The sequence below is a fragment of the Amaranthus tricolor genome, chromosome 15, assembly GCF_026212465.1.
Source record: "Amaranthus tricolor cultivar Red isolate AtriRed21 chromosome 15, ASM2621246v1, whole genome shotgun sequence".
Taxonomy (NCBI): domain Eukaryota; kingdom Viridiplantae; phylum Streptophyta; class Magnoliopsida; order Caryophyllales; family Amaranthaceae; genus Amaranthus; species Amaranthus tricolor.
Genome location: NC_080061.1, coordinates 5,100,194 through 5,118,634, shown reverse-complemented (window position 1 = coordinate 5,118,634; position 18,441 = coordinate 5,100,194). Strand labels below are relative to the sequence as shown.

The following is an 18,441-nucleotide window of genomic DNA, read 5'->3' as shown; positions in this document are numbered from 1 at the left end:
CTGCGCGCATCTCTCTTTACTTCCTTTTTAGGGGAATAGATATGATTTGCCTGCATTTTTCAGGAAAAAGAAAAACCCCCCACCCAAACCCTACCTTGTGCGGGATACTAAGAGTGTCATTTTTCTTAAAATAATAAGTAATTAGTTTAATACACTAAATGTACATAAGTAGTCAGCCTAATAGAAATGGTCTCATAATGAATCGTCTCATTTAAGAATCTGTATATATATGGTAAATGTGCGGGGAGTTTTTAATTGTAAGTACATTTAGTTTTGGGTAATTGTAAAATATTTAGTTGTGTGAACTAATATTATTCAATGTTACAGTTGGTGTTGCCTGGTGGAAAGTAATTAATTTGCTAAGAAAATGTAGAAAAAAAATTTTGATTTTGAACCTTCAATTTTGAATTTGAAATGCTACACGTTGTAACTTTCTAAAATTACATATGTGCACTATTAAACACTACTTCAAATATTTTTTATACAGAATAATGATAATTTTAAAAATTAATATTTTATTAACATTCTACCACCAATAACTACTTAAATTGTTAGCCGAAACAGTTTTAATGTTTAACGGATAAAAGTGTAAGTAAGTGATATTATGACTATCTATATGTGAATAGGATCATTTTACAACTTTTTTGATATGTTGATGAAACAAATTAAATCTTTTAGATGTAATGCATCATTTTCTCGTATTAAAAAGACCTCTATCCTAAACAATTATACACTTATTTTGTTTTAGGTGAAATTGAGATTATTTTAGTTTGATTCTCCGAAAATAAAATTATATTTTGTTTTTTTAATAAATTAATTAGTAAAAATAAGTTTTAATCGGCAAATATCGATTACAATTAAAAAAATCAGTTTTAATCAGCAAACTTTAGTTGTAGCCTATGACTAAATATCAGTTTCAATCACTACAAAAAAATCAATTACAATGAGTAAAAAATTATTTTGATTAATAAAAATCAATTGAATCTATAAAAATCAATTCAATTAAAAAAGACCTTGCACTATCATAAAAATTCAACTATTATATATTTGTCATTAAACCATAACTTTTTCCCATGCTCTCATTCCATGCGATCCTTTTCCATTTCTTCATTAAATTTGGTGTTATAAATTAAAATATTTATTTATTATTTGTTTTAATTCTTTTAAGTTGTCTCATTTATTTTTTTACACTATTTATCGATGACTCTTAATTTATATTTTATTCTTAATTAAGACGTCAAATTATAGTCAAATAAAATCTTATTTGATTCGTCTCAATGTAAATTTTATTAATATTAAGTTTTTATAATTTTTAATTATGCATGATTAAAGATATTTAAAATTAAATTAGTGCACTGAATAATATAACAGAATTAAATAGAACAACTTAAAAGATGATGATAATGATGAACTTAAAAGAATAGGAGAGAATATTATTTAATTTAATTGGAATAAAAGAAAATACTCCATTTCATATCACTTCAAAAATAAAATAATAAAAATAATATTGACAGTGGCAAAATTGTAATTCACTGAACATTGAATGGCAATATTCAATAATTTAACCTTCATAATATAAACACAAGACCTCACAAACATTCCAATTATCCCACAATTCATATATTAATTCCAATTTCTCTCTCCCCCTCGGCATTCTTTCTTCTTCCTCCTACTATCACGCTTACTGCTCGATAGTCTTGCAGAAGACGTAACACAAAAAAAGAGAGAAATTCCATTAAAAATTATTTATTCTCCAAATAATTAAGAAAAAAATGTCCGACGGAAGTAGAAATAATAATCTTCTCCTATGTATCTCTCTCCTATCTTTCTTTACCGTCGTCTCAAAAGCTGCGTTTAATCGCCCTACCATCTCCTTCGATGAAGGTTACTCTCCTCTTTTTGCTGATTTCAATATCAAAAAATCCGATGATGGCCGCACCGCCAACCTCCACCTCAACCGTCATGCCGGTAATTCGTTTTTTTTCTCCTTCCGATGAACAAAATATGATAAACGAATTTATTTACTTGATTAAATTTGAGTCGAATTATTAATTCGATTGCTATTATTTGTTTGGAAACTTTGTTCCACTCACAATAATCTTGAGGATAATTCATTCTATTAAAATAATCTTCTTTGTTTTATTAATTTTTTTCAAAATACTTTCGAATTTCGATTATTTTAGTAAAATACATATTTCGGATGATATAGTATGAATTGTTTTGAGATGATGATACTAGGATTGTTTTTTTATCAAATTTTTATATTTGTCTTGATTTAATTTTTCAGGTTCAGGATTTATTTCATCAAAATATTATGATTATGGATTTTTTAGCTCAAAAATAAAATTGCCGGGGAATTACACAGCTGGAGTTGTGGTAGCTTTTTATGTAAGTCCAAAAACATTAGAAATGATTTTATTTTTTATATTGATTTTTTATTTAATTTTTAATTATTTTTGAATATTTAAAAAATAACAGACATCAAATGGTGATGTATGGGAAAAAAGCCACGATGAATTGGACATAGAATTCTTAGGAAACGTGAAAGGAAAACCATGGAGGTTCCAAACTAACATGTATGGAAATGGAAGCACCAATAGAGGAAGGGAAGAACGATATAGACTATGGTTTGATCCAACCAAAGATTTTCATGAATATAGCATTCTTTGGACTCGCAATAACATTATGTATGTTACTTTTCTCTCTCTCATTTCATTTAATTTCATGGAAGTTAGTTACATACCAATTAACCTGACTATTTTTAATTTATTGTTAATTAACCTCTCAATTTCATATTAATTGTTAGGAAATAATAAGAATTGAAAATAGTAATATTCATTTTTTTTACACTCAATTCTAGACTCATCGTGTCCTAGTTAAGAATTAATTGTGAAAATAAAAGAAAAAATCCCATTTATTATAAATAAATTGTTATTCTATCTAGCCTCTGCCATGATAAAAACTTTTTACAACTTCTAAAAATACTCTCCTTAATAAAATTTGGCAATTTGCTACCTATTTGAAGAGTCAAATTTGCAACTACTATATTTTTAATTTTGACTCATATTTAATATTTTAATTCTCATTTATACTAATAATTTATTTTATTTAATTTATATATTTAAAATTAAATGCCTTATTTTAATAAAAAATTAAACAATATAATTATTAGATTGGAAATTTGTTCTTATAATTTTCATGAGACGAGAATCGGGATAGCATATATATTTGGTAAGTTTATAAGATTTGGGTGACTAGATTTTGGCTTATACCGTCCACCAACTTTTTCTAACGCGGAAATTAGAAAGGTGAGCTATGGAGAGAAGGGGGCCGCGATTTGTGGTGGTTGATTGCTACAAAATACAAATCCTTAGTGAATTATCTGATGGATTAGAATTAATATAGAAAAGAACATTCTAATAAACGGGAAAAAGATTTTCATGCCAATTGGTTAGCTTTTGACCATATTTTTATGATTTCATATTTCATACGCCTTTTTTATTTTCTTTATTTTTGGATTATTTTTTATATCTTCGAATATTATGCTTTTTAATATGTAGAAGTATATATATTTGTTCTTTTTACAGCATATAGAAATATTTATTTACTCATTTTGGATATTTTTCTTTTTATATAGCTTTTTCTTAATAATTATGAAATATTTTGAAATGGATCGAAATTCATAGTAAGTGCTATCCAGTTCATCGATTCATTAGTTAGCTGTTAGTTGTTAAGATACACTAAATTAACAGCTATAATCTTTGTTATAAGTGCAAAGTTATAATTCTTTTTAGTTTTACACTTCTTATTTTTAAGTTTTATTTGTTTGCTATTAAACTTTTTTTTTGATTCATTTTCACTTTAAAATTTATTCATCTTGCTATCTATTAAGTAATTCTATATTATTTTCTAAAATAAATACCTCCTTTAATTTAAAATTTTTATTATCTCACTTAAATTACGACCTTAAATTCATATAAATAACTTTTTAATGCACATCCAATAAATACTGGACATAATGATCTTTGCAAACTAAGCTAACAATTAGCTAAGCATATCAACTTATTCTTTTAAATTAATTGAGACTAAATAGAGTTTTTAATCTTTTACCTTAAATCCACTCCTATATTATTATATTTGAATATAAATTTTATTCATAAATATGATATGTAACCAATTATTTGAATTTTTAAAATCGCTTAAAATAGCTAGGATGAGTAGGTATTTTTAGCCCAAACCTTCCATATCGACGGTTAATTTAGCTACAAGAAGAGTGGGTGGTTAATATGTCCATACAAAGTGCTATCTTTTCTTTATGGGTAAAATTTTAATGTCATGAATTATTGTTCATCAATTGATGTAAATAAATGTCCTACACAAATATCATAGTCCTTTAGAAATCTGCTACTCCCTATATGCGCATTCATAGATAATATCTTAGACTATGTACAAGATATCATCAATTAGACTATGTACAAGATATCATCAATTAGACTATGTACAAGATATCATCAAAATTAAAATTCAATTTTGATTTTTGAGTATCAACCATTTTATATTTTTAGTCTAAGACTTCAAAGTGTTTATATGAATTTGCTATAATAAATACTTAAAGTTCTCATTTTGATTTCGACTTGCGGCAAATCAAAAAAATATAGAAGTTCATGTTTATAGGTTATTGGTAGAAGTTAATTTATTTGATTGGCTGGGTAAAAAGCATCTAATACTATAATTGATATAATTACAAGTGGTGATGATTGAGTAATTCAATTTGTACCACAAACAAGGAACATATTTTAGCTGTGGTCAACTTAGAGATACACTCAAATGGGTCATTTTCAAGCAAAGCTAGCAATACTAAATGTAAGCCTTAGCTTGTTTAGGTGATCCAAAGTTGTGAAAATTTAGTTCCTATGTTTTTATAACGATTTTAGCTTTTATATATATATATATATATATATATATATATATATATATATATATATATATATATATATATATATATTCTACAGTTCTAATTAAATTGATAAATTTTACTAAAAAATTATTATAGTGTGAGAAAAATCTAACAATTTGACTCAAATGAAGGCATATAATTGATATAAATGAAAAATTCATTTGCATTAAATTTTAAGGTTTTCAATTCAAAGTGATGATGATATTATGTACCGTTCATTTATTTGCAATGACAAGAAGGTTTTGATATGTGCACGCTTCTATCCTCTTCAATCATTTTTATACATTATTAGCAATTTTTCATTATTCCACCAAAAACATTTGAAAAAATGACCATCTAGTAATCAATTCTCTTGTAATCATATACCTTTTTCTTTATGTCCATGATTTTTTTTTTTTTTTGAAGTTTTGTACCTTCATTCATCATCAAGACTACTTTTCCACCCATTTTTACTATTCGGCGAAGAACCAATTTATAATATTCCTTCTTATTAATTATTATTGTACTATTTGATTTTTGTGTGTTTAGTAATATATGTATTCAATCATAAATATCTCAGTTTGTGTTTAATTTGAATTAAAATTATAAAATGTTGATGTTAATAAAATTTGCATAGAGTCGAATCAAACAAGATCCCATTTGACTATGTTTAACTTATAAATTAAGAGTAAAATACAAATTAAGCGTAATCGATGAATAATGTTAAAAAATCAAATGAGACAAATCGATGAATAATGTTAAAAAATCAAATGAGACATTACTAGGAAATAGGACTACAGGAGGGACTAATTTTATTCTATTGGTGATTTTTAATAATTTATAGATAATAATTAAAATTTTTTTTTAAGTTGAAAAATACTTCTTTGGTTTCTTTGAAGTTGTAGGAAAGAAATTTAATTGAGTTGATTACATTTTGACTTTTCTTTTACTAAACCATTTCATTTCATGCCATGCAGATTCTACGTAGACAACGTCCCAATCAGAGAAATAGTCCGTAATGAAGCAATGGGATCAGACTACCCATCTAAGCCCATGTCTCTTTACGCCACCATATGGGACGCCTCAAGTTGGGCCACTGATGGTGGCAAATATAGCGTCAAATACGAGTTCGAACCCTTTGTGTCCGAGTTTACTGACTTTGTGCTCGAGGGTTGTCCAGTAGATCCCCTCGAGCAAATCCGTGGCACAATCTCCTCTTCTGACTGCACAGTCAAGAAAGAGGAGATCGAAAACAAGGAGTATTCCCAAATTACCCCTTCGGGCCAGTGGGCCATGAAGTGGTTTAGGGAGAGGTACATGTACTACTCGTATTGTTACGACAAGGTTCGCTACCCGGTCCCACCACCGGAGTGCACAATCGTCCCATCCGAGCAGGCGAGGTTTAAAGAGACGGGTCGGCTCAAATTCGGTTCTATTCCTAAAAGGCAAAGGAAGAGGAGAGGCCGTGCAAGGAAGCCTATCAATAATAATAATAATGATGAATATATGTGAGTTTTTGAATGTGGATTGGATTGGATTGATTGAGTGAAGGATTATTGATGTAAATTAAAGAAGAAATTAGGTTATGTGGGTGAATATAAAATGAGTATAAATTAATTCTTTGGGATTGTTTTGGGGCAATATAGTCTATATAAATGGTGATTTAAAGATAAAGAGTTGATTACTAGTATGTAGAACCACAATACATTATATTATTATACATATATACCATGATTCTTTCTATTCTTTCATGATCATAAAAGTAGACGCTTGTTATCCTTTTTTATGTATAACCTTGTTGTATACTTGGAAAAGAATTTTTTGGATGAGTAAAAATATACAATATTATTTTTCAGGCATTTGATTTATTTAATGAGAGCATAAAACTAAAATAATTATATTGAAACAAAATTGCATAAAATTGATGGAAAATATACAAGGTCAGGCACTTTTTATATAGTATGTATTTAAAATGTATGTTCGAAAAATAATACAATACTCATTTATTTTAACTCCAAATAAAATTTCTCCAATACATCAATTCTTAATGCTTGTTGGTTGGTCAAACTGCCTAAAAAGTTTTTATAATTGGCTTTTAAGTCAACTAAAAAGTTGGTTTTTTTGTTAGGTTTTTGGCTTGTTGATTTATTTTTTCTCGAATAAACAGTCAATATATAAATTTACCAAACATCTTCATAAACGGCTGGCTTTTTCAGCTAGCTTAAAAGTTAAGCAAAAACTGTCAACACTTGCAGCTGTTAAACAAGCCAATTAAAAAAGACAACAGATAACAGTCCATTGTCGAGCACCCCAACTAGACTATTAAAAATTATAAATATATAGTAATGTATAATAATTCAATAATAATAATAATAATTATTATTATTATTATAAAGGTCCGCTTAAGGTTTGTAAAGAGTTGAAAATAAAATATCATCTGCATATTTAAGCTCAACCTATTTATTACTTGATAACGATATTGGTCAGTTATGTAACAAAATTAAATTAGATATTTATCAATCTTATTAAATTTAATTTTACCTACTTTAAAAATTTATACTTATGTAAAAATTACTATGAACACAAAATTTAATTTTAAAATAAAAAACATTTAATTGAAAATTAACCAATAATTTTAATAAGATTCATTAGAAAGCGTAGAAGTACAAAATTTCTTGGAAGGGCGGCGGGTTGGGCCCTAGTATTTGGACCATCTTTTTGTTCTTTTTTCCCTACTTTTCATTTCTGAGAAAATAATGCAAATAATTAATTAATATTAAAGATCCACTAAATTAGTAACTTCTATTTTTATAAATAATATGTTTAGGACACGATTGCTATTAAAAAAATAACAAAGTATATCGGACAGCTGGGAGAACCTGATTTGTAGTTTGGACACAAGCTAACAATACTTGGACACGAATAAACACACTTTATAATGGTTTTGGTTTTTTTAGTTCGATTGATCTCCTTACATTTGTCACGGTATTGGTTCTGAACATGCGTAAGATATTTAATTACATAGGATTTTTTATTTTAGAAGCTGTAAATATTAGTTGATATTAGTTTACACTAAACACTTGTTTGTAGACCTCCAAGATTATAAAAATATTTATAGATAAAATTAAAAGAGTTTTTCAACTTATTGTGTATTTTTGCTCATCTCTGTTTGTGATTTTTAAGGTATTATAACTTTGAACAAAGATAAATTTATAAGGACTTAACACAAAATTCATAAACTAAAGGGGCCGGGACTGAAAAAATATGAAGCAGACTAGTAATATATGATTAGGGTTTATATTTTTTCTTTAATTTTCATCCACATATTTAATTTATATTTTTATCTCATCTATACATTCTCTTATTTTTTTTCCATAAAACATCACTTTTTCTCCTTTTTCTTGGTATTCTCGCAACATAAACATTTAGAAATGTTGTGGGACAAGGAAAGTGGAATATTATAGTAGTATAAGTTTTAGTGTAGAAAAACAATTAAAGATTTTAGTGGGATATTATAGATAAGATCTTATATAAGAAGTTGGTAGAAAGTTGAGTTACAAACTAAGCGCTCACATCCTTTTAGATACAAAAAGCTAGTCTATGAAAAATATATGCTCTAGACATGGGGTTATTTGAATTACTCAAAGAAAATGATGCAATTCTTGATAACAAATCAAGCGCGTCTTCGCTTAACTTTTTGAAAGTGTAGAAAGAAGAAAGGATGAATTTGCAGCCATATTCCTCGCAGTAGTGCATTTCTTCCTCTTTCTTTCTGCAATATTGGCTAAAGAGGCACTATGGACCCATTGGGAGAAACTTGTGCCAGTGAAGGGCGAACCTTCAATTACATCCACACATACATCTTTGCCATAGAGCCAGTTAATCAATAGGAGATCCGCTAGCCTAAGATTTATCCCCCCTCTTACGAAAACCCCATCGGTGCTCCTTACAGACCAAAATCCTTACTTTGCAACAAATATCCACGAGCATGTCCCAAACTCTATTATTATTATTATAGATGGAAACGACTGATATCTTCTTTGAATGCATTACCTTCTTGCCTCTAGGGGGGATTACTACTTACTAGTATAGCAGATGGAATTAAATAGTAACATTAGTTTGACTTTTTCTTATTCTTTACTACTAGAATTTTCTATTATCTCATCTAAGTAAAAAAAAATTAAAAACTCAAGCTTTTCAACATTGGAATTAATTGAGCTTTTGGCTCAATTACCAACACTTGACTCTGCAATTTTTGAAATGAAAAACTCAATAGTCCTCCTAATAAATACAATATAGATAGGTAAGTAATTAATTTAAGGGTTTTGTTGGAAACAAAATAATTAAGTTTAATAAATGATGAACAACAATATGACTCAACAAATAACGGCTGCGCCACCTAATGTCCTAACACCATCTAGTATTTCATAATATGACTTATATTTTCATGTCTTCGTCTTATATTTTTGTTATGAGTTTAATATTAATTTTATTTTGATTATTGTTAATAAGGGTTTTATATAAGCTCTTTTTAACGTACTAATTTGTATTTCTATCTGATTATCTCACATATTAATAAAATATGCTTTCTCTTTCCGTAAACATATCTAACACATTAATAGTGAATCATCTTAAATCTGCGTATGATTTTTATTTTATTTTTTTGTTTATCCTTTTTGCGTTTGTCATAAAATAATTCTTCTGTGTTTTACTTATTTTGTTTTTTTAAAGTATGTTACTATTTTTTTTGACAATAATGCAAAATGAACTAGAACAAAAGAGTATATTGTATGAAAAAAAAAATAAGAGCATGAGAGACAGGTTGGCGGAAGGAATAAGAAGGTTAGCCAACCAGGTCAGGTTATATGTAAAATTCTCTAACTACTCTCAACTACTCCTTTCCTTTTGGTCCTCAACGGATCATGTTTCTCCATCTTTGCTAAATTATTTGTTTTATTTATCTTATTCCCTTCGTCTCATTGAATGTACATTATTTTTCATTTAAATTTGTCTCATTTAATTTACATTATTTCTATTTATGGACAATGGTCTACCACTTTTTTTTAATCTCATTTATACATTTTAATTCTTTTTTAATTTCATCCATATAATTTATTCTCTTTCTTTATTTATTATCACTTGTTAAACTTACTCATTTTTTCTTTAATGCAAATTAAAAAAGACAAATAAACATACAAGTATAATTGTAGAGTATACCTGCATATACTAATGAATTTGTGCTATTTTCAATTTTAATTCCCCTTAAAAGTTTGTCATTAAAATTTAACTCCTTAGTCTCCATAATAAAAACAAATAGGACAAACGAAAAAAATATTTCAAATTTCATTTGTTGAAAGTAAGATGAATCCCATTTAGAATCATTAAAAAAAACACAAATTCTTAAATGACACGGTCTTATGATAGACTATCTCTTAATATCATACAAGACGAGCTTCCCAGTTTTATGAAACATTTAAAAATTAGTATCCGTGATCACTCCAAATATTAAGAAACGTATAGGTCCAAGTTAGCTGTTTGTAGACTGTGGTCTGAAAACATTAGAACTTCTATCCATCTTAGCCCATTGTAAATATGGTGATATTGCGAAAATTTGAAAAAAATATTATTTAACAAATTAATTTTAAAAATAAGCTTCGTGAAAATTTATTTTCCAAAATAAGCTTCTGTACATTCAAGCCTAGCCTCGGGTAAAATCGCTGTTATAAACTTATTTCACGAAGCTTATTTTTGAAATTAAATTGTTAAATAATGTCATTTTTTTCAAATTTTCGTGATATTGCTAAAGCACACAAAAAGTGTTGAAAGTATACAAATTCACTGTGATATTATTCTTAAATCAAATTGCAATAGAATGAGTAGCTTATCAAGTTAATCTGTAGATCGATTTTTTTGTAACTTTTCGACGAGGGATTAAACGAGAGCTATTTTCCAAATATTTGATAATAAATTAAGAAAGAGGAGTTAAAATGTATAATATATAGAGAGTAAAAATAATAAGTTCATTTTCAAAGTGATGAGTTAAAATACTCACTTTTGCTTTTTTTTTTCCACCCCTAAATAACAAACTCAAAAAAACAGGAGAGTAAATTGTATAACATGATCGACATTGGTACTCTAAATATAAATGTTCGATCAATTGCTGATGTTTCCATTTTAAAAAAAACTTAGTCAATGGTAAGTTCGAGATATGGGTACGGGTTTTAGAATCAAAAAGGTTTAAACTAAATCAAAATAAGAAAAAATATAAAATGTCGTTTTGACACGAATGATCATGACACTAATTCACAACAGAAAAAAGCGATTCATCAAAATGTGACTTTTTATTTCAAAACCTCTTCAGAGGCTCAAGATTTACCAACAAAACTGAAAGCTGAGTACAAATAACAATACAAAATTAGTTGAACATTATGAAAATAAATGAAATGTGGTCATATTTTTGAATCATATCTTTCTATTTATGTCTCTAAAATGTAAATTACAAAAGAATGTAGCAATTACAAAAGAAAATCCAATGCCAAAATCCACACCCACCTGGTTTTCCCTGTATATGTCATGGGACTTCAAGAAATACTTGAACCCCCGAAAAGAAAAAGTATATAGAAAGATCGTGTTTTCGAAGGTTAACGAGTCTCGGTTACAACATACCCAAAAAAACGTAATTGTAAAGTTCAAGGGAAAGTGAAACTCCCTCCAATGTCGGTATTCTGAGCGCCACCTGGGGGTTTGATTGCAACCCAAAGAAGGGAAATTGTGATGGCGATAAGACCAGCCCACACGAAAACGATGGTGGGTGTTCTTCCTCTTCTTCCCATAAGCCCTTTAGCAAAAGGATAAAGATGAGCCAAGACCCAGAAACTAAAGAACACCCCTCCGAGTAGTCTACTCCATTGTGGGATCGTACTGTAGATTGTACGGCTAAAACCAACCGCGATAGCGATCAAGTTAATCATGATGATCACAAGGGGAGGGATCATCAGAGACGTCCATTTCACAATGTAGAGATCAATGAATTCATCGTCATTGTCATCACCGCCTGATTTGGATGTCAAAGTGAAAGAAATTTCGATACCAGCAATGACCTTGAGCAAACCCTGAAGAACAGCGGCAAGGTGAGCACTTGTGCCTCCGATAAGCCAGAATTGTTCGTTTCTCCACCATTCTTCGAGATTAATCCCAGACCATTTAATCTCGAGAAGTGCAAGCAAGCAAAGAGTTAAAGATATGATGAGGAGGTATATGAGGAAGGTTATGCTAAGGGTTTGGACGATAAATTGACCCGTAAAAAGGGAAAGTGCGGGAAGGAAACAGTAGACTATAAGGAAAATGGAGGTGAATGGGTAAATACCGACGTTAAGATAAGCAATTCTCTGGAGAAGCTTCATTCGATGGCTGGCTAAGAGAGCGTTGTTTCGAGAAAAGAAGATCTCGACCGAGCCTGTGGCCCACCGAAGGACTTGGTGCAGTCGGTCTGTAAGATTGATGGGTGCAGTCCCACGGAAGGCATCCCTCTTTGTTACACAATAGATTGATCGCCAACCACGGTTATGCATCCGGTAACCTGTGACCACATCTTCGGTCACAGATCCGTAAATCCAGCCAATACGACCACCCCACTCGGTTTTGTCTTCATACCAACATGAAATGACACTAATGGCCTCGGCAACTGTAGAAGCGTCCAGAAGGTCCCGAGGGATGGTTAGTGCGCCAGGTGGTCTGCCATTCTTGATTGATGGGTGATCAGCAAGAGGTCGTCCTTGGAACTCCGCCACAGGAATCGAATCAATAAGAAAGCTCGAGTTACCAAACCTTTTGGGAAGCAAAGAAAGGTCCATTTCATCGTCAGAATCTCCCATTCTAAGTGCATGGTTTTCTTCGGAGGATGAATCAACAGCAACACGGTGCTTCTTGCGACGAGGAAAGCAGCAGTCACAGAAACCATGTCGTACCTTGGACCTAGGTGGGTCAAACCCGTAAAGGGCAACCCTACGGAAAAGACACCCAGTACCGACATAAACTGGCCCCTGAAGCCCATCAAGAGCTCGCATGTTGATGTCAAAGAAAACAGTGTTGTGGTTTGCATAACGATCAGATGGGTCAATGCCTTCAAACCTCTGAGGAAACTGGACGTAACAAAGACGATCCCCACCACGGTCCATCATGAAGCACATGCCCTCTCGGATGGCTTGGGAGTTGTAGATATAGTGGTCACAATCCAAGTTAAGAATGAAAGGTCCATTTGACATGATTGCTGATGCACGAACGAGTGCATTCATAGCCCCCGCCTTCTTGTTGTGGTCATAACCAGGACGCTTCTCTCGTGAAACATAAACCAGCATCGGAAGACGAATATCAACTTCAGTATAATCAATAGGGATCTCATCACCAGGTGGAGATCCTTGAAGAGGTTCATCACTTGGCGGCTTCAACATTACCTGCAACATAATCACATCAGTTATAAGTTTATGACTCATTAGCAAAGCAAGAATAAGAACTATATAGGAGATACACAGCATCAACATGTGCTAAGATAGCAATCAAGAGAAGAAGAAGATACCTGTATGATTCCTGCATGATCACCCTTAGAATGTTCAGATGCCGATTGTAACCAAGTGCCGGGCCAATGGGTTCCATCAGCCATCCAAGTTGCTTTTTGCACCTTTATAGGTTCTAATAATGCTTCATCTCCTGCTTGCTCTCTCTGCATTTTCAAAGCCTTAATCTCTTCTCGGGCATTGTAAGCATCAGAACGTCGTCGAATTGAATCAGGAAGACCATTAACACGAACTTTGAATTCATCATACTCACGTTTAATCCTACGACGATCCTTGACAAAATCTGATTTGACTTTGTTCTTGTAAGGATCTCTTTTCAGAGCGAAATATGACTCGGGATTTCTGGGTTCAATATCGTGTTTCCGGCAAAATGGGACCCACAAGTTAGCAAAACTTGCTGCTTCAGCCATTGCCTCAAAAGTAAGAAGAGCACCACCATCATCAGAGACATAGCATGAAAGCTTTTCTACTGGGTAATCAGCTGCAAGAATCGAAAGGATTGTGTTCGCAGTCACAAGAGGAGGTTCCTTTTCTGGATCAGCCGTTGACACAAATATATCAACTCCAGGAAGATCAGACTTTCCCGTAGGATTGTTGGGTCCGGGCAATTCAAACTTCTCTTTCAGAACGTTAAGGTCGGTAACACGATTAACCGGGCTAAGCTTAGGGAGCTGGTCAAGGACCCAAGAGAAAGCGAACCAAATCTCACAAATGACAGACATACCCCACAGCCATATTGCATCGGAGTTAGGATTTTTTACCCTCCAAGCAAGAAATAGTCCAAGAACAGCCAGTCGAATAAACACAAGAAGCCTGCAAGATGATTGCATAAAAAACATCTGTTCTTAGAAAACATTAACAAATTAAATAGCTTCATTTGATTCTCAACTAACTGGGTGCACAGAAAACCTCTTTTACTGCACTAGAAGGGGCGGATCCGGAAAAAAAAAAAAAAAGGTGATGTCGATAATTTAAGTAAAAAATCTAGTATTCACGATCAACATTATTTGATTAACGCAATTGTTCAGCCAAGTTTTTATATTTTTGAACAACACTCACCATTTAATCTTCATTTTAATCGTATTTTTGAAACAACACAATTTTAGTGTCTTCAACGCTATTTTATCTTTGTGCTATTTTCAATCACGGTAATTTCATGAGGACTGATGATAGAGTACTTAAAATAATGTTGCAAACATGGATGACTGTGATAAGAAAAATATATCCACAAGGAATAAGAAAAAAAAAAAAAAAAAAAAGATAGATATGAGGTGTATTACCTATATGGGCTAATAACAGCTGCCGGTATCTTCAATTTGCGAGTAAGAGGCCTCCAAGGCTTGTTCAGAAACTCGTTTGGCTCATGAACCGGATCACCACCACCACCACCATCGTCATTTCCAAATCCTCCTTCCTTAGGCCAAATAGCATTTCCGTAACCATAGGTACCCTTAGTCTCAAACAACCATCTATTATGATCAAACTCCGCACCACCGGTCTGACTCCTCTTATACATATTAGATCTCATAACAGACATCTGTTTATCTTGCTTTGAGGGTGGTAAAGGTAAAGGCCGTCCGGTTGTATCCACCGCCTTTTCATCCAAATCGGTCTGCTTATAAGGCTCTTTACACCCAGGGCACATAGCCTCACCTCCTTTAACAGCATCAATATAACAATCCCGACAAATCTTAAAGTCACATTCACACGGGAGAATATCATTACCCCTTCCATCACTCATCACCTTCCCGTCACAACCCTTGACTTGACACGAAGACCCTTTTACCCCCGCCATCTGAGGATGGCTAGCCTCAGATTCCGTCACCTTATCCATCAAATGAGCACGAGTTTCACTATTAAAACCACCCGTAAAAAGGGAATTCGAAACATATTGCTCCTCCACTCTTTGAGAAATTGAAGGGTCCATGGGCTGATTATCAGGAGTAGGAGGGATATGAACTGTGTAATTCATAAACTCCATACTACTAAGCTCACTATCAAGATCCTCTCTTGATAGATTATCTCTAGAATAGTTGACATAACGACCCGACGGAGTCCGCCTAGCAAATGTAACCTGTGGTTGACGCATTGGCCTCCCTGGTGGAAGGTCGGAAGAATCAGACAAATTGGATCTAGTGGGCTTAAACATCCTTAAACTATTCAATCTCTAAACCCCAACAACAACAAACAAAAATTGATCAAAATCTTAATCCCATCACAAAATTAACCCAAAAATCATCATGAATCCTCTTAAAACCCTAATCTTTTCAATCTAACATACATTCCACACCCATAATTTACCAAAAGATTTCAACTTTAAAATACAAATAACATAAAGAATGAAAAAAAGGAAGTATATTCAACACAAAAGACCAACCCCATATATTATACAAACATCAAAATTCAATACATAATATTAAAACCCTCTTCCTTGATGATAACCCATAAGATTTTCACACAATATAACAATTACAAACAAGACATGTTCTCCATAACTTTAAAATATGCTTAATTGATGCAATAATACACAAAAGCAGGCTTTCCAAACTACACCAAACGACAAAAAAACGTGCAGCAGTCAAACTACAGAACCAATCAAGTTAAGAGAGAGGAAAATACCTTCAAGTGTTGAACTCCACAACAATGGCAGTACTTGACCTTAATCCTTGTTAAATAACCCAAAAAAATGGTCAGAAAAATTGTTAATAATTGATTTATTTTTCTAAAACCGTGTTGTCAAAATCCTGAAATCTTCAAACCTTATGAAGTTGCTTTCATTGCATGACATACATCCAAAATGTCTACAACCATTTAAAAAATCAAAAGATTAGATTTTTATTAATAGACTTAGTCCAACTAACAAAAATCATCACTTGGGAAATATCAAACCACCAAAAATTGCATTTTTTATACAGACTTGAGACCAAAAAGTAATAACCCAATTATACAATCAGATTTTAATCATACCCACAAAGAAAAATCTGTTATTTTCTGACTAAAAGTTGAGTTTTGAAGCTTTGAGAATGATTAAGTGAGTTTAAAATTTGTGGGTAGTTGATCAAATTGAGTATAAACGTTTCAATGGAGGGATTTGGGAGAATGGTGAGTTGGGTTTAGACAATGGAAGAAGAAAGAAAGAAAGACGGCTGAAGTAAGGAAGACGAGAGAAAAATACAATGGGAGTTCATATAGATAGAGAGTATACTATGGATTATGGAATGTTTTGGGGCAGATCACGCCTAATACGCGGATGTAATTTAGGCATCCTTCAAATTGGTTGTATTTATTTATTTGTAGTATTTAAGATCAATTTGAATTTTGGTTCTAAAATATAAATTCACCATATATATTTTTTTGATATTGTTTCCCTATATTTTTGTTTACTCAATATATTTTTGAGATATTGAGAATAGGTAATTATACAGTAATTTCGATACAAATATATTTTGACAAATTTAAATTATTTAATGGTTATATTTGTTTCTCTTCAACAATCTCATTTAATTTACAATATTCATTTCAATGTATTACTATTTGAACATGTAATATTTGGTGGTAATGAAAAATTGTGAACATATTTTTTTTATGATAGAACTTTCATTACCATATGAATGATATGATACATATCATGGAAATTTGCACTACAAATCATTCTCATTACCACAAATTAGTATCGTTAATCAAACAAACAATTAGTATAATTCTTCAAAAAAATATATCAATACGCTTTAAATTGGTAGGTTTTCAAATGTGATAGTAGGAATAATTTTCATGACTTACAAAGTTTATTGTAATCAAAAATCTTATTTGTTTCTTTGTCTTTATGTCTAAGATAAAATATTTTAACAACCGAAATTTTTTTTAAATTATGAGTTAGTAATACAACAATGTATTTTAGGATTTGGTCATAACTCAATTCAATTCAATTTCAATCAAGTTCACATCTGCTCAATTGCGGGTGGAATCATTTCAATTTTAGGTTAACTCATTTTGTGATATTATAGGTCACTTACGAGTTGGAACAATTAGAAGTCGAATTCATTCATTTCAAATTAACATGCTCTTAAATCATAATTAAAGATTATATAAAACTAATTTTAAAGTTGTGTGAGTATTATATAACTCTAACCTTTATCCTTGTTAAATAACATGATGATATAATTAATTCGTTTAAATATTATATCATTTTGTAAATTTTAGAACAGACCCGATGATAAAACATAAAATCTAACTCAATCTTATAATTGTATGCAATAACCAAATGAATATTATAGTTATTTTTGTTATGAAGTTGTTGTAACTTAATACGCGGTTTTGGCTTCTTCCTTCCTTAGACTGGTAGTCATCATAAATTAAGTACTCCACACTTAAATTAATAGCTGTTGCACACTTTTTTCCTGGTAACCAAATTTGATTTTCACAGAAGATTGTCATTTGATTTAAATTTCACACGCAAAACTAAGTTGATATTTGCCTTTAAAAATAGAATAACTTGCTCTTAATCAATTCATAATTTATCATGTAATTTTCACCTAGGTTTTTTAGTTTTTATTACTAATTATTAATATTTTCATTTCAATTTCATATTGGTGATTACCTTTAAATTATTAGAAACATATAAAGATATATTTAAAATATAATTTGTAATGGATACAATACAGTTAAAATATATTAATATGAAATATTGTTAGATTCATCTTAATGTATAAATTTCTTATAAAATACTCCCTTCGTTTCTTTTTGTTCTTCCCGTTTACTTTTTGCAAAGTTTTCAAAGCAAATTTTAAATCTCCATATCTCTAAATGCACATAATAAAAATTATAGAAAACACATAATAAAAAAATATACATTAAGACGTATCTAATGATATCTCACATAGATATATTTTATCTTCTAAATATGTGTCAAAAATATTAATCAAATTTGGCTAT

General features: G+C 30.8%; 2 protein-coding genes across 4 annotated transcripts; one reads left to right on the top strand and one right to left on the bottom strand.

Moving 5' to 3' along the window:
- The first annotated feature begins 1,495 nt into the window (after positions 1 to 1,495).
- LOC130801449 (probable xyloglucan endotransglucosylase/hydrolase protein 30) lies at positions 1,496 to 6,681 on the top strand. Its single transcript, XM_057665309.1, has 4 exons — positions 1,496 to 1,968; positions 2,288 to 2,388; positions 2,479 to 2,687; positions 5,914 to 6,681. The coding sequence occupies exons 1-4, from the start codon at positions 1,773 to 1,775 to the stop codon at positions 6,446 to 6,448; spliced, it is 1,041 nt and encodes a 346-aa protein (XP_057521292.1). The 5' UTR covers positions 1,496 to 1,772; the 3' UTR covers positions 6,449 to 6,681.
- A 4,709-nt stretch (positions 6,682 to 11,390) lies between these two features.
- LOC130801246 (cellulose synthase-like protein D3) lies at positions 11,391 to 16,852 on the bottom strand. Of its 3 annotated transcripts, XM_057665049.1 has the most exons (6): positions 16,477 to 16,852; positions 16,269 to 16,310; positions 16,129 to 16,174; positions 14,790 to 15,606; positions 13,512 to 14,322; positions 11,391 to 13,389 (listed from the first exon to the last, which is right to left on the bottom strand). In XM_057665049.1, exons 4-6 carry the CDS (start codon positions 15,596 to 15,598, stop codon positions 11,626 to 11,628), a joined length of 3,384 nt encoding a protein of 1,127 aa, XP_057521032.1. In that variant the 5' UTR covers positions 15,599 to 15,606; positions 16,129 to 16,174; positions 16,269 to 16,310; positions 16,477 to 16,852; the 3' UTR covers positions 11,391 to 11,625. The 3 variants fall into 3 exon arrangements, with proteins under 3 accessions (XP_057521032.1, XP_057521031.1, XP_057521030.1); XM_057665048.1 differs by having other exon boundaries at positions 16,129 to 16,851; XM_057665047.1 differs by lacking the exons at positions 16,129 to 16,174; positions 16,269 to 16,310; positions 16,477 to 16,852 and having other exon boundaries at positions 14,790 to 16,109.
- Between the last annotated feature and the right edge of the window lie 1,589 nt (positions 16,853 to 18,441).